Here is a 13,195-nt window from a genome sequence, read left to right as displayed (position 1 = left end):
CAATGGACATAGGTCTGACTCAGCATGGCTTTTCTTATGTTCTTCCCCTGCAGCAAGGTCTTCATTCATGGAGGAACTTCTCAACCAGGTTCCCCATGGCCTATGTTTCTGCACAATCACATGGACTCCTGACAGTAGAGTAGCCCCATAGGATCATATCTGATCTCTCAAGTCTATGGGCCAGATTCTATAAACAGTGCTCAAAAATGGGCACTGGAACACATCGGTGCTAAGTGCGATTCTATAAAGTGCGTTGTGCGCCCTTTATAGAATCATGCTTAGCACTGATTCCTGCACCTTACGATTGGACGGAAAATCAACAAAGCAGATCGTGATGAAAAAATGCAGCATTACCAGAATCAAGAGAGTGTCCAACATATCTTATGTCAGCACATTTTTCTGGTTTATTCGGTTGAGCTGTTTTTTTTCAATATATATACTAGAAGATTCACAACTTTGGTTTTCAGTACATTTGGTTTCATCAAATCTACCATATTTTGACAGTAGTGGATCATTGTGTAGCCCCTGAAGCAGCCCTGCTGGGCGAAACACGGCCTGTGTCGGGCTGTACTGTATTTTTTAATATCTATTAATAAATTACATTTTTTCATCACGATCTGCTTTGTTGATTTTCTGTCTTGGAGTTTGCAGACCGTCTGCCCCTTTGATTTCTTGGACCCTTATGACTGGACACCAGACTTACACCTGCTAAATCTGGTGTAAATGCTAGTGCCCATGGTGGAACGCGGAGATCTAGTATTCTGTAACAATACGCACACCATTTTAGAATGTCCCTGACATGCCTGTGCCCCTCCCATGATCACATCCCCTTTAGAACTGAGCACGATGGGATTTGGGTGCCATATGTTATAATAGCGCGCAGCTAGATGCACCCACAAATCCTAATTGATGACAATTAATGTCAATAACTGATCGCTAGCGGCCAATTATTGTGTGTTAATAGCTCATTAGCCAATTAAGCTGCATGCGCACCTTGGGATCACTCACAAATTTAAGTGCCCAAATCTAGACACCATATATAAGAACATAAGTGTCTATTTATTTATTGGAATGTATTAACCGCTTTTATGAAGGTGATGTACAGCAGGTACAGGTTAACATACTGTTTTTACATACATAGTTTTGCCATACTGGGACAAACCGATGGTCCATCAAGTCTAGTATCCTGTTTCCAACAGTGGCCAATCCAGGCCACAAGTACCTGGCAAGATCCCAGAACAGTAAAAGAGATTTTATGCTGCATATAGAATCTGGGGGTATATGTGTGGATGGTTTGGGCGTCTCTGAAGGTTTCAGATCTCTTTCATTCTACAACTTCAGTCATGGGCAGTGTAATTCTATAACTGGGCAGCTTGCAGACGTGAGACCTTAATTACATACATTAAGAACTATTCCATAAAGAAGTATGTAAGTGCTATAGTGCATAACTGCAAGAGGGCAGAGCATGGGTGTATCTCCTTTATACATAAATACTTAATTATACGCCAGATAAAGGAAAAGCAATGTACCCAAGCTCCTCGGATGATTGTTGGAGATGTGAGAAGGGGAGGGGAACTTACTTTCATATATGGTGGGAATGCCCGGTATTGCAGGTATTCTGGGAAGAAGTAACAGGCTTATTAACCAAGGCGGTGGGTATTCTGTTCCCTTGTGACCCTAAGTGGTGATTATTGGGTTGGGGAAAGGGGGGGGGGAGGGGGAGTGGCAACGTAGAATTAAACGAATGGGTATGGCAGCAGCAAAAACGATTGTGGCTTTAAAATGGAAACAAACAAGGGGTCCCACGGGGAAAGACTGGGTAGAGAAACTTAGGATGGTAGTGGCAATGAAAAAGATGACAGATAGACGTAGAGGGAGGGATTCCGCCCTACTGCAGAAGAATGGATGCATTTGGAGGCAATCCTGGATGGAAACTCAGAGAAAAGGGCTGGATAAACCAAAGAAGAATGGAGGAGGTGGGGAGGTCAGGGGAGGGGAAGGGGGGAATGGGGGGAGGGTGGGGGGGTTAAGTGGGGTGGAAGCAGTGCATTTTTTGTAGAAAAAAAGGTGCCGGTACTCATTATGGGTGGGGTCACCACATATGGCTCCACCCCTATGATAGCCACACCCACATTAGCCACACCCCTATATCAGCCATGGCGCATATAAACAGACATCATTGAAAATATACTAGTATAGGAAGAAAAACAATAACTTGTGATTTTTTTTCATTATAAATCATTTCTGTAAGATGTTACAGCTCCAGTATACCCAGTGCAAAATAAGACAACAGATGTAAATTCTCAAATTGGACATATTCCAAACACTAAAATGAAAATAAAATAATTTTTTTCTACCTTTGTTGTTTGGTGACTGTTTTCTATCCATACTGGTCCAAGTGTCTGATTCTGCTGCTGTCTATCTGTTCTCTTAACTCCGTTTCCAGGGCTTCCTTTCCAATTTATTTCTTTACTTTCCTCCTTTCTTCTTCCATGTCCAGCATTTCTCCTCTCTCCCCGCCAAACCCTCTATCCATCCATGTCCACCAATGCTCCTCTATCTCCTGCTCTGCTCTCCTCTCCATCCATTTCCAGCATTTCTCCTTCCTCTCCTGCCATCCCATCCATGTGCATCTCCTTCCTATCTTCCCTCCCCTCCATCCATGTCCAGCATGTCTCCTCTCCCCTCCCCTCCCATGTCCAGTGATTCTCCTCTCTCCCCTGCCCTCTTCTCCTATCCAAGTCCAGCAATTCTCTCTTCCCTGCCTTCCCCTTCCATCCATGTCCAGCAATTCTCCATTCTCCTCTCTCCCCTGCCCTACTATCCCATCCCCTCCATGTCCAGCGATTCTCTTTTGCCCCCTATCCCCCCCTCCCTTCAATGTCCAGTGACTCGCCCCAGCCTCCACCTGCCCCTGAGATCATTCAAACCCCAGCCCCATTTGCCCAGCCCCCCTTGCCCATACACACATACCCCCAGCCCTACTTGCCCATACACACACCACCAGCCCCACTTACCCACACACACACCCCAGCTCCACTTGCCCCCCCACACACACCCTCAGCCCTACTTGCCCACACCCCCCCCCAGCCCCACTTGCCCACACACACATACCCCCAGCCCCAATTGGCCACACACACCCCCCAGCCCCAATTGGCCACACACACACACCCCCAGCCCTACTTGCCCACACACACCCCCAGCCCCAATTGGCCACACACACACACCCCAGCCCCAATTGGCCACACAACCTCCCAGCCCCACTTGCCCACACACACACACACACACACACCCAGCCCTACTTGCCCACACCCCCCCCCAGCCCCAATTGGCCACACAACCCCCCCAGCCCCACTTGGCCACACAACCCCCCCCAGCCCCAATTGGCCACACAACCCCCCCAGCCCCACTTGTTCACCCTCCCCTGCTCGCTCCCTGCTGTTTGCACCGATCCCTGCCTCGTAAAACTTATTTTTTCGCGAACCGGCAGACTGAAGAAATAAAACAAACAGCTGACAGGCTTGCCTCCTTCGATCGCGTCGGCCGCTTCCTTTCCCTGCATTCTCAGCGCATCCCGCCCTCGAGGAAAGGAAATGACATCAGAGGAGGGCGGGACGCGCTCAGAATGCAGGGAAAGGAAGCGGCCGACGCGATCGAAGGAAGCAAGCCTGTCAGCTGTTTGTTTTATTTCTTCAGTCTGCCGGTTCGCGAAAAAATAAGTTTTACGAGGCAGGGATCGGTGCAAACAGCAGGGAGCGAGCAGGGGAGCCCCAGAAAAAAGGTGCCGGTACGCCGTACCGTCACGTACCGGCACAAAAAAAGCACTGGGTGGAAGAGATACGGGAGAAAATATGGTTTGTGGAAACTGTTAGGCTATTGTAGTTTGGAATGTTATTGGAGACAGTGGCTCCAGAATGTTGTTAAATTAGTTGATTAATAAAAATTTATAAATTAAAAAAAAAATACATAAATACTTAACCATGCCAACCTATGATAGGCATAGACCTAAATATAAGCACATCGATGCTGACTTACACTAGTATTCTATAACAGAATCTTGGCACCAAGATGCCATTATTCAACTGTCACTCAGCACATACCATTGAGGTGCCACGTTACAGACTTGCTCCCACAGGGTCTTTTACTAAATATTAGTGCAAATTATCTGCCATAGCACTCATTTTATTCCAATAGGCCTTGCTACAGATAACATGGGCTTTATTTATTTGTATTTTGCTCACACCTTTTCAGTAGTAGCTCAAGGTGAGTTACATCACTGGGTGTTTCCCTGTCCCTGAAGAGCTCAATCTAAGTTTGTACCTGAGGCAATGGAGGGTTAAATAACTTGCCCAAGATCACAAGGAGCAGCGGTGGGATATGAGCCAGACACCTCTGGATGTCAAGACTGGCGCTCTAACCAGTAGGCCACTCCACCACTCCATTCCACTTCTACTTTAGTTTAGCCACCCATTTATTTATCCCAATGGACTCTGTACCACGCATCTTGTCCCCATCTATATATCTGCATTTGGCCCCTCATGGTAAGCTGTATCGTAGAAAAGCATTAGTATCATAGCAATGTTATTTGAATATCCTAATGTGTGCTTATTAGATATTTCATCACTATTATGCTTTCATCGTATCATATCTCTGTTATTTGAATTTCAGTGCTGTTAAATGTGTATATTTTTGATCCTGTTTCATGGTAGTCCTATTATTAGGTTTCAATTTGCTGTTTTCAAGTTTTCCTCTTTTATGTTTATACTTGTACGTTTACTATTGTTATGCTGTTAACAAAAATGTAAGTTTGATGTTAAACTGTACCTACTATACACCGCCTTGGGTGAATCTCTTCATCAAGGCGGTTAATAAATCCCAATAAATAAATAATCTTTAGTACAAGACCCCCATAGTATTTTGCCAGCTCTTATATCAAAAGGCACCACACACTGGTCACAAAACTCTGTGTAGCCATATAGGGTTAGGTTCTCTGTATGAAGCCTGAAAAATCCGCACCGAAATAAAACTATGCCTAGGCATATCCTATAAAGTCTGCCTAAATGTAGGCGTACTTTATAGAATAAGTCTAAATTTCTGTGCAGATTATAAAATACTCCAAGTACCTGTCCATGTGACTACATTTACTCAAGGGCAGTGGCGTACCGTGGGCGGGGCGGTGGTGGCGGTCCGCCCCGGGTGCACGCCGCTGGAAGAGTGCAGAAAGCAGCCGCGCGGCTGTTGGCTCCGCTGGTTCCCTGCTCCCTCTGCCCTGGAACAGGTTACTTCCTGTTCCGGGGCAGAAGTTGCAGGGAACCAGCGGAACCGACAGCAGCGCGGCTGCTCCCAGCAGGTAAGAATGCACCCGGGGGGGGGGGGGGGGGAGTTAATGCGCCGGGGGGGGTGTCTTGCTGCACCCGGGGGGCAGGGACGGACGCGGACGCCGCTGCACCCGATGGGGAGGGGGTGCGCAGCGGCGATCCACTCCGGGTGGCAGCCAACCAAGGATCGCCACTGGTCATGGGCAATTACAGCAAGTAAAACTTAGTGTAAATCCCGATGACCAAATTAGACGTGAACCAGGTGTATTCTATAAATACGCGCCCTTGGCCCATGGCCACACCCCGTTTTCAACTATGCAACTTAGAATTTGTGTGCATCATGTTATAGAATACACTTAAAGAGTTCTGTGCAAAAATTCTAAATAATAATTGCTTGTTAAGTGGAAATTATCAGTTCTGATTGGCTTGTTAACTATAATTAAGCTTTGGAAAAATGTGGGTAGCTCGACTGAGTGGCCTAATGGATAAGGCATCTGACTTCAGATCAGAAGAGTAAGGGTTGAAATCCCTTCAGAGTTGGTTAATTGTGATTTCTGCCAGCTACTTGTGACCTGGCCTGGCCACTGTTTGGAAAACAGGATACTGGGCTAGATGGACCACTGGTCTGACCCAGTATGGCTACTCTTATGTTAAGTTGCGCACACAAATCCAGAATATGACTAGATTTGCACGCACAACTGAGGTCACACTATACAGAATCCCAGGGATAGTGGATGTCTTGGGCCTTCTATAAGCCAGAGTCTTTCCATTTCACTCACCACTTTCCTCCTGATTCCAGTCGGTACAACGCCAGCCATACGTATGGGCTATCTTTTGGTGTGGGCTTTAGACATTCCATTATTGCAAGACAGCTGGTATTCAGAACAGGATCTCCATTCTTGGAATGAGCGGATCCTTCCCTCACTGGACATGAATACAGGCATTCCCACCTGTGGAACAGGGGAAGCCAAGAACAGAAGACCTGGTGTGGCCTCACTCTGAGGTGACTGAGGGCCAGAGGATGTGGTTGCAGATGCTGACTGTCCCTTTCATCTTCTCTGCCTATCCTTGGAGGGAAAGGTCCAGTCCAGCATCACCCCTGAGTAAACAAGGTTCTCTAACACACCATGAGACCCTCTCGGATGTCTCCCCCTGCAGCCAGCCTGAAACAGTTTTTGATGTATTCATATTTTAAATGTGCCAGGATGATGCTGGCTTATTTTAATGATGAGGAACAGTACCACAGCCTCCCCTTCTGCAGCACAGCAATGGAATCTAAGTAGGAGGAACTACTCAAAGGAAGCACATTTAAAGTGGTACATAATCCACCTCCCTGTTTGCTCAGCCTACTGACTAAATAAAAACAGAAGAATTGCCAGGTAGGAGTGCTGACTGCGTGCTGTCACATGATGGGGCTCCCTGCACCAGCAGCACACCAAGTAAAGTGAAACAAAAAGGGCTCAGATCTCCTGTAACAAACACAATTCACCTGTGAGACAGCCTAGAGCAGCAAATCCTAAAATGTGGGCCAAGAACTCAGGAGGGAGGCTGATCCATCAAAGGTAGGAGTGTAGGTTTAAGGACAGCTTTCGAAAAAATTTAAACACAGAAAAGAGTGAAAGAAAACTACTCCTTACTGTTCTCTGTGACACTGTGAAGTCATAAGAGAAGAGATTCTTTTTTTTATCTGGTGACAAAGCCCTTGGCTTGGAGACAAATCCCAGGAGTCCCGGGAGATAAAACAGGCTGAACTCTCTTGATACACCTAACAGTAAGAATCCCTCAGATCTGCTAGAGGTTCACTGAAAGACAATAGATTTGTATGTGTGTGTGTACTTGGCATCAGCCTCGCTGTGATTTAAGTCTGGCTTCTTCACTTCTTCAGTGCCCCTTCATCTTGTGGGCATCTGAAAAGTCTTCTACGACCCACTTTTCAGCTTCAAGGAGCAGCCTGCCAACAAGTGCCCTGGGAGGCAGGTGCAGACTGACCATTATAACAATAGGGCAGTGCCCGAGGGCTCACGGCAGTAGGAGGTCCGATCTCCCCTAGCTTCCATCTAATTTAATCACATAAGAACATAAAAATAGCCATTCCGGGTCTGACCAATGGTCCATCTAGTCCAGTATCCTGCTTCCAACAGTGGCCATTCCAGGTCACAAGTACCTGGCAGAAACCCAAACAGTAGTAACATTCCACACTAGCAATCCCAGGGCAAGCAGTGGCTTCCCCCATGTCCATCTCAGTAACAGACTATGGACTTTTCCTTCAGGAACTTGTCCAAACCTTTTTTAAACCCAGATACGCTAACTGCTGTTAACATATCCTCCAACAGCAAGTTTTGAGAGAAGCTCACGACCCATGAAAGTGATCTGAGGGCCCAGATCACTATCAGTCCACCCCTGCTGGAAGGTGTCCATGTGTTCACTGCTGGAAACGCTGGATCAGAGGAACATCAAACCGGACAGCTTCAAGTCATTTTTATATTTAACCAGAGAGTAAGGAATGGAACACAGCTGTATAAGCTCCAGCAAGGCCAGAATTTTCCATAATTCCGCCATGGCTAATTCTGATTTTTATGTGAAAGAAGATTTAAAGGAACAGCTGGAAGAGACTGCTCCAGGAGAAAATGGGTATGTTATATGGTTTCACAAATAAGGTTCACGAAAGGTGGTATTTAGAGAGCCAATCTTGTATTTTAATATAAATTTACTATTTAGTTAAGTACATAAGTACATAAGTAATGCCATACTGGGAAAAGACCAAGGGTCCATCGAGCCCAGCATCTTGTCCACGACAGCGGCCAATCCAGGCCAAGGACACCTGGCAAGCTTCCCAAACATACAAACATTCTATACATGTTATTCCTGGGATTTTGGATTTTTCCAAGTCCGTTTATGGACTTGTCCTTTAGGAAACCGTCCAACCCCTTTTTAAACCCTGTTAAGCTAACCGCCTTCACCACATTTTCCGGCAATGAATTCCAGAGTTTAATTACACGTTGGGTGAAGAAAGGTTTTCTCAGATTTGTTTTAAATTTACTACACTGTAGTTTAATCGCATGCCCCCTAGTCCTAGTATTTTTGGAAAGCGTGAACAGACGCTTCATATCCACCTGTTCCACTCCACTCATTATTTTATATACCTCTATCATGTCTCCCCTCAGCCGTCTCTTCTCCAAGCTGAATAGCCCTAGCCTCCTTAGTCTTTCTTCATAGGGAAGTTGTCCCATTCCCGCTATCATTTTAGTCGCCCTTCGCTGCACCTTTTCCAATTCTACTATATCTTTCTTGAGATGCGACGACCAGAATTGCTCTGATTTATAAATAAAAAAAAATTTAAATCTTCTAATTCAATTAATTTCAATTGAGCTTTCTGACATGTTCACCACAAATTAACACAGCTCCAAAATATCTTTCAAACATGTTTCTGAGAAATGGTCACCAGAGACTGAGGTTTGATTGCAAGTATCATGTCCTGCTGACACATCTTTCCAAAGAAAACTGCTGAACAGAGTGAGAGCATACACAGTTATGCATTTATCTAACAGCAGGAGAGAGAGCGAACAAGAGCCTGTACAGTTATATGTTTATCTAATAGCTGAAGAGAAAATGAGTCTACACAGTTATAGGTTTATCTACGGCTTTTTTTAGCAAGCAGTTTCTCCTGCTCCTTTGTATTTTCAACTCGGTCAACCAGGACTGGGATCTGGCATAACCGCTCAGGGATTTTCATCTATTTACATCCTCCTAACATACATAGGAAGTCGATGCACTAACAAATGTTAAATTTTGTGCACAGGTTCACTCAGCTTTAGTGCACAATTTTATGGGTGCTTTATGTAAAAATGGGTTTTGTGCAAGAGCTAACTGCATGCAAAGATCACACAGACACCAGTGCACACTGCATTTAAATCCCATGGTAATGAGGCTATTAGTTATTCAACACAGATGTAGAAATGCGCAAAAGACCCAAAGAGTAACCGTATAGATTTACTCCCTCTTCACAGGGAGCACAACTTTGGGGCTTTATCACCAAATAGAATGTGTAAAAGGTTAGCTAATTCTTCTCCAGTCAGCTTTACTGAGGATTTCATGCCTGTTTCTTCTCTTTTCTGCAAGTGTATAAAACACAACTTTTTTCTGGTTTCCATTAGAGCATGGGTGAAAAAAAAAGACAGTTCTGAGGGAAAGGTGTGCTGGAAGAAAGAGCACAGTGCTGGACTGTTGAGAATCACATATGCGCACAGGTCTCGGAACACGGAACTGTGTGTACATACATCTGTACATGTGCTGGAATGCTATTCTGTGCATAAATATTGATTCTGCAAAAATGCTGTGTATAAAATTGCATTCATGCAGCTCCCAGTGCCGATACAATCTTTTCGTGCTCAGATCTGTGCACGAGATATAGCTGCCACTGGTGCATAGCCGTGTACGCCTGCATCTAGTGTGTTTTCCCATTAGTGCACATTTTTTGCATTCTACTTGTTTCCACTGGGAAGCAGCATTTTTGAGCTACGCTTGTGTTAGAAAGCCATACAGTCAGCATTAGCACACAGCTCTAATGCAAGCAGGACTATACCAAGCTGGAATCACAACCTGTGCAATACACCCCCTGGTGCCCCTGCCCCACCCACTGCATCATGGTCAAGAAGAGGACACAATGGATAGGGAGCAATTTTGGTGACCCCCCGTCTCCCTTACACTCTATGTGGATGCACCTCCTTGGTGCAGCCCTCAGTGCAAGCTTCCTGCATTGGCCCCTTAGTCTGGTCATTGCAGTGGAGTCATGCATCAGTGCTCCTTCCAGAACCCTGCAAAAGTGGGCCCTGAATCTGGCCACTAGGTGCCATCTTTAAGAAATTACCACAACTCTTCCTTCCCCCTCCCCCACCACCATGCTTCAGGGCTGAGCACACTACCTGCAAGGCATGCCCAGTCCAGTGGGAGGCACAATATGGGCCAACTGAAACCCATATTTAACCAGGTAAGATGTAACTGATTCAAAAATACTGTACTGCAGCTTCCTAGCAGCCATACTAGTTCTGTAGAAATCTGAATGCTTTACACATTGTTAACTGTGTAGGACTGTGATGCATGATCAGTCCGTTCTACACATATTCCCTGGGAATAAAATCAAATGAATAAATCCAGAAATTAATTCTGGCGTAACTAATCCTGCAGTACAAGGGTTTGCGTGTGAAAGTCATGCTTTCTACTCTAGAAATGCTCTGTTATGCACAGGGTGACTTTCCCTCAAAAGTGCCCCTTTACACAGTAACTTAGCCTTTTTGACTCCTTCATAAATTGGGCACCCAGGTAATTCTGGTTTGTTTGTTTGTTTGTTATACTGAAGAAACTTTTTGAAAGCCCCAGACTTTCACCCTCTTAGTTTTGGAGATTTGCCAAATTCACTCTGCTGGAAAGACTTCAGCTGCTGTTTTTGAATTGATTGTTCCTACTGATGGATGTTTATCTCTAAGTATCCAACGATCTCTAACCTCTCAGGAAACCAGGTTAGTTGGCATCTGAGTACTTTGGGACTCTCTCTCTCTTATCAGAGTTGTTGAAAAATCATTTTATTTGAAATGTTTAACTTTCTTTCATAAAATAGGAAGATCAAGTAGAAACTCCAGGCAAACCTAAGCAGCCACCTAGTTTTCCAAAATTTGAGGGGGGGTGGTGTCAGGTGCAGCAAAATAGTCAGTACAGCTGACTGGGTGGAACAGCTTGGCTGGCAAGGATTTCCCAAACTCCACTGGCTGAAGGAAGATTGAATCTGCCACTGTAGGCAGGGCCCCAGGGGGAGCTGAGCTGTAGCTCTGTACCACTCACCCTCCTCTTCCATGAGGCTGGTACTGTAAGCATATTCATAACACACTGTCATGGGGCCAGCACTCCCTGAAGCTGATTTTGAACGTGCTGGTGCAGACAGGAAGAGGAGGAGCAGGGCGGGAACAAGGTTGCTTCCTTATCTTTGCCCCCCTTCCCTTCCCCCCAAAAATAAACCCAAGCACCAGCTCTGACTAGAGGTCAGGTTGAATGGTCCTAGCCTAGGTCTAATTCAATATATTTTGGTAGCTTGGAAGCTCTCTGCTTTCAGGCTTGGGCTGGGAAAAAGGAAGAACATAACTTGTTTTCAGAGTTTTTAAGTGTTTTAGTGGCTAGTAACGAAAGATAACAAATAAATAAAATAAATAAGACAGACAGAAAGCGCAGTTCTACCTGATTAACTAACACAAAACTGACCAATGAAGAAAATTAGGCATCTTTATGACGGGGTAAGAAAAGGGTCCCACTTTAACTTTAAGGGAGGCCAAAGAGTTTCTTCTCACCTGATGATGGGTCCCAGCTGCAGAATATGCATCAGCAGCACCAGAGGCCTGTCCCGACCCAAATCCCTGTGGATGAAAGTGAGGGCCAGCTGGATCAGGACGGAAGGAACCAGCATGAAGAGTATGGTCATGCCCATCCAAAAGCCATCTTCAGTGCGACTGTAGCAGGCAGCCAGGATGCTGGCGGCGATGCATTCTCCACAGAAGAGGAAAGTGGAGATCAGGATACTGAAGGGCGGTCTGGTGGTGGGGCCGGGGCTCAGCTGGACAGAGCCTCCATTCCCTATAAGAAATGAGGGCTGGGCAACCTCCCCAGCCGGGCTCTCGCAGACTCTGTCCATCCTTTAGGCTCTGAGCTGTGCACAGGGGGACAATGCCAGACTTCTTGCAGAATCCACGCAAAACGATTCACGTTCACTCCCTCTAGTGAAGCTTCACGGGCAGGCGAACGAACCTGCCATTTAGGCGCCCAACATGTATCGTTAATCGCCAGCCTGGTATATATATAAAAAAAAAAGATTCTTAAAACTCCATCCAGGATATCAAGAATTCTGTGTAAAGTTCAAATGTCACGATGCTCCATGCATTTTACCAATTTTAAAAAGCACACACTCATCCGATCCGTTTCAAAGCCTTGCAGAAGTTATAATGTGCAAAAACCCAAGGCCAAGGTGAAAAGATGCCAAGCTGTCAAACTAGAAGTGGGCGGTGGGTTTCTTGCGAGTCCCAGACTGAAGCATGGTTAGCTCCCCCCAGGCAGTTGCTCAGACTGCCTGCCTGCTGAATCCGGGACGAGCTGCAAAGAAAACAAGAAACATCTCCTGCAACTTCTTCGCAGCTCAGTCGCCTCACACAAAGGAAACTCGGAACTGGAAGAGGCGATCGGAGCGCTCCTCGGAGACCAACCCTTCTCCCCCTCGTTGCCAGTTACCGTGGGAACCTTGTTTATTATCTGCGAGGACGAGACAGGGCAGACCGTCAAACGCAACTCACTTGCACAGTCCCCTGGAATACCGCTCAATTTTGTATCAGAAACAAAACATTTTGCACATCAGTTGGGTATTGGAGTTTTGCTGCCACACAAAGCGCTGTCCCTGAATTTAGCAGAGGGCGGAGACTGAGCAAGCGAGCAAAAGCACTTTCAAACTGTAGGGACTAGACACAAAGGTGTAGGCATACAGAAACAGTGAAAGAGAGCGCAGTGCTTTCTCAACGCGCAGAAGTCACTTCCTTGATGGGTGCTGGGGTGGGGTCCGATGGAGAGGGTTGACTGTTCCGTTCTCATGCGTGCCGTGCAGGGCTGTGCTGAATTCCTATGCTAGTGATCAGGAACACTCCCTTCTGCCTGCTTATGCTTACAGTACAGTTAGTGCTGATGTGGTGAAGCAGGTGTGCCTGCCTGTCTGACCACAGTTACAATAGTGCTCCGGGGCCCTAGTGCTCACTGTGTTTCAACGGGGACATTTTTGCATGGCAAAGAGACACATTAAGCCTAGGTTAGAGCTGTGTTCTGGCTTAACCCACCACATAACAAAGTTTAAC

General features: G+C 46.0%; 1 protein-coding gene across 1 annotated transcript in view; it reads right to left on the bottom strand.

Annotated features, from left to right (window-relative positions):
• Positions 1–12,977, bottom strand: part of XKRX (XK related X-linked) — a 58,767-nt gene extending 45,790 nt beyond the window's left edge. Inside the window, exon 1 of the mRNA XM_030210248.1 lies at positions 11,654–12,977. Within this exon, the coding sequence (XP_030066108.1) occupies positions 11,654–11,994 (341 nt within the window). The 5' untranslated portion in view covers positions 11,995–12,977. The remainder of the gene's footprint in view (positions 1–11,653) is intronic.
• Between the last annotated feature and the right edge of the window lie 218 nt (positions 12,978–13,195).

This window comes from Microcaecilia unicolor, chromosome 7 (assembly GCF_901765095.1).
Source record: "Microcaecilia unicolor chromosome 7, aMicUni1.1, whole genome shotgun sequence".
Classification (NCBI taxonomy): Eukaryota; Metazoa; Chordata; class Amphibia; order Gymnophiona; family Siphonopidae; genus Microcaecilia; species Microcaecilia unicolor.
The sequence above is the reverse complement of the archived record's forward strand: the minus strand, read 5'-3'. Positions and strand labels throughout refer to the sequence as shown.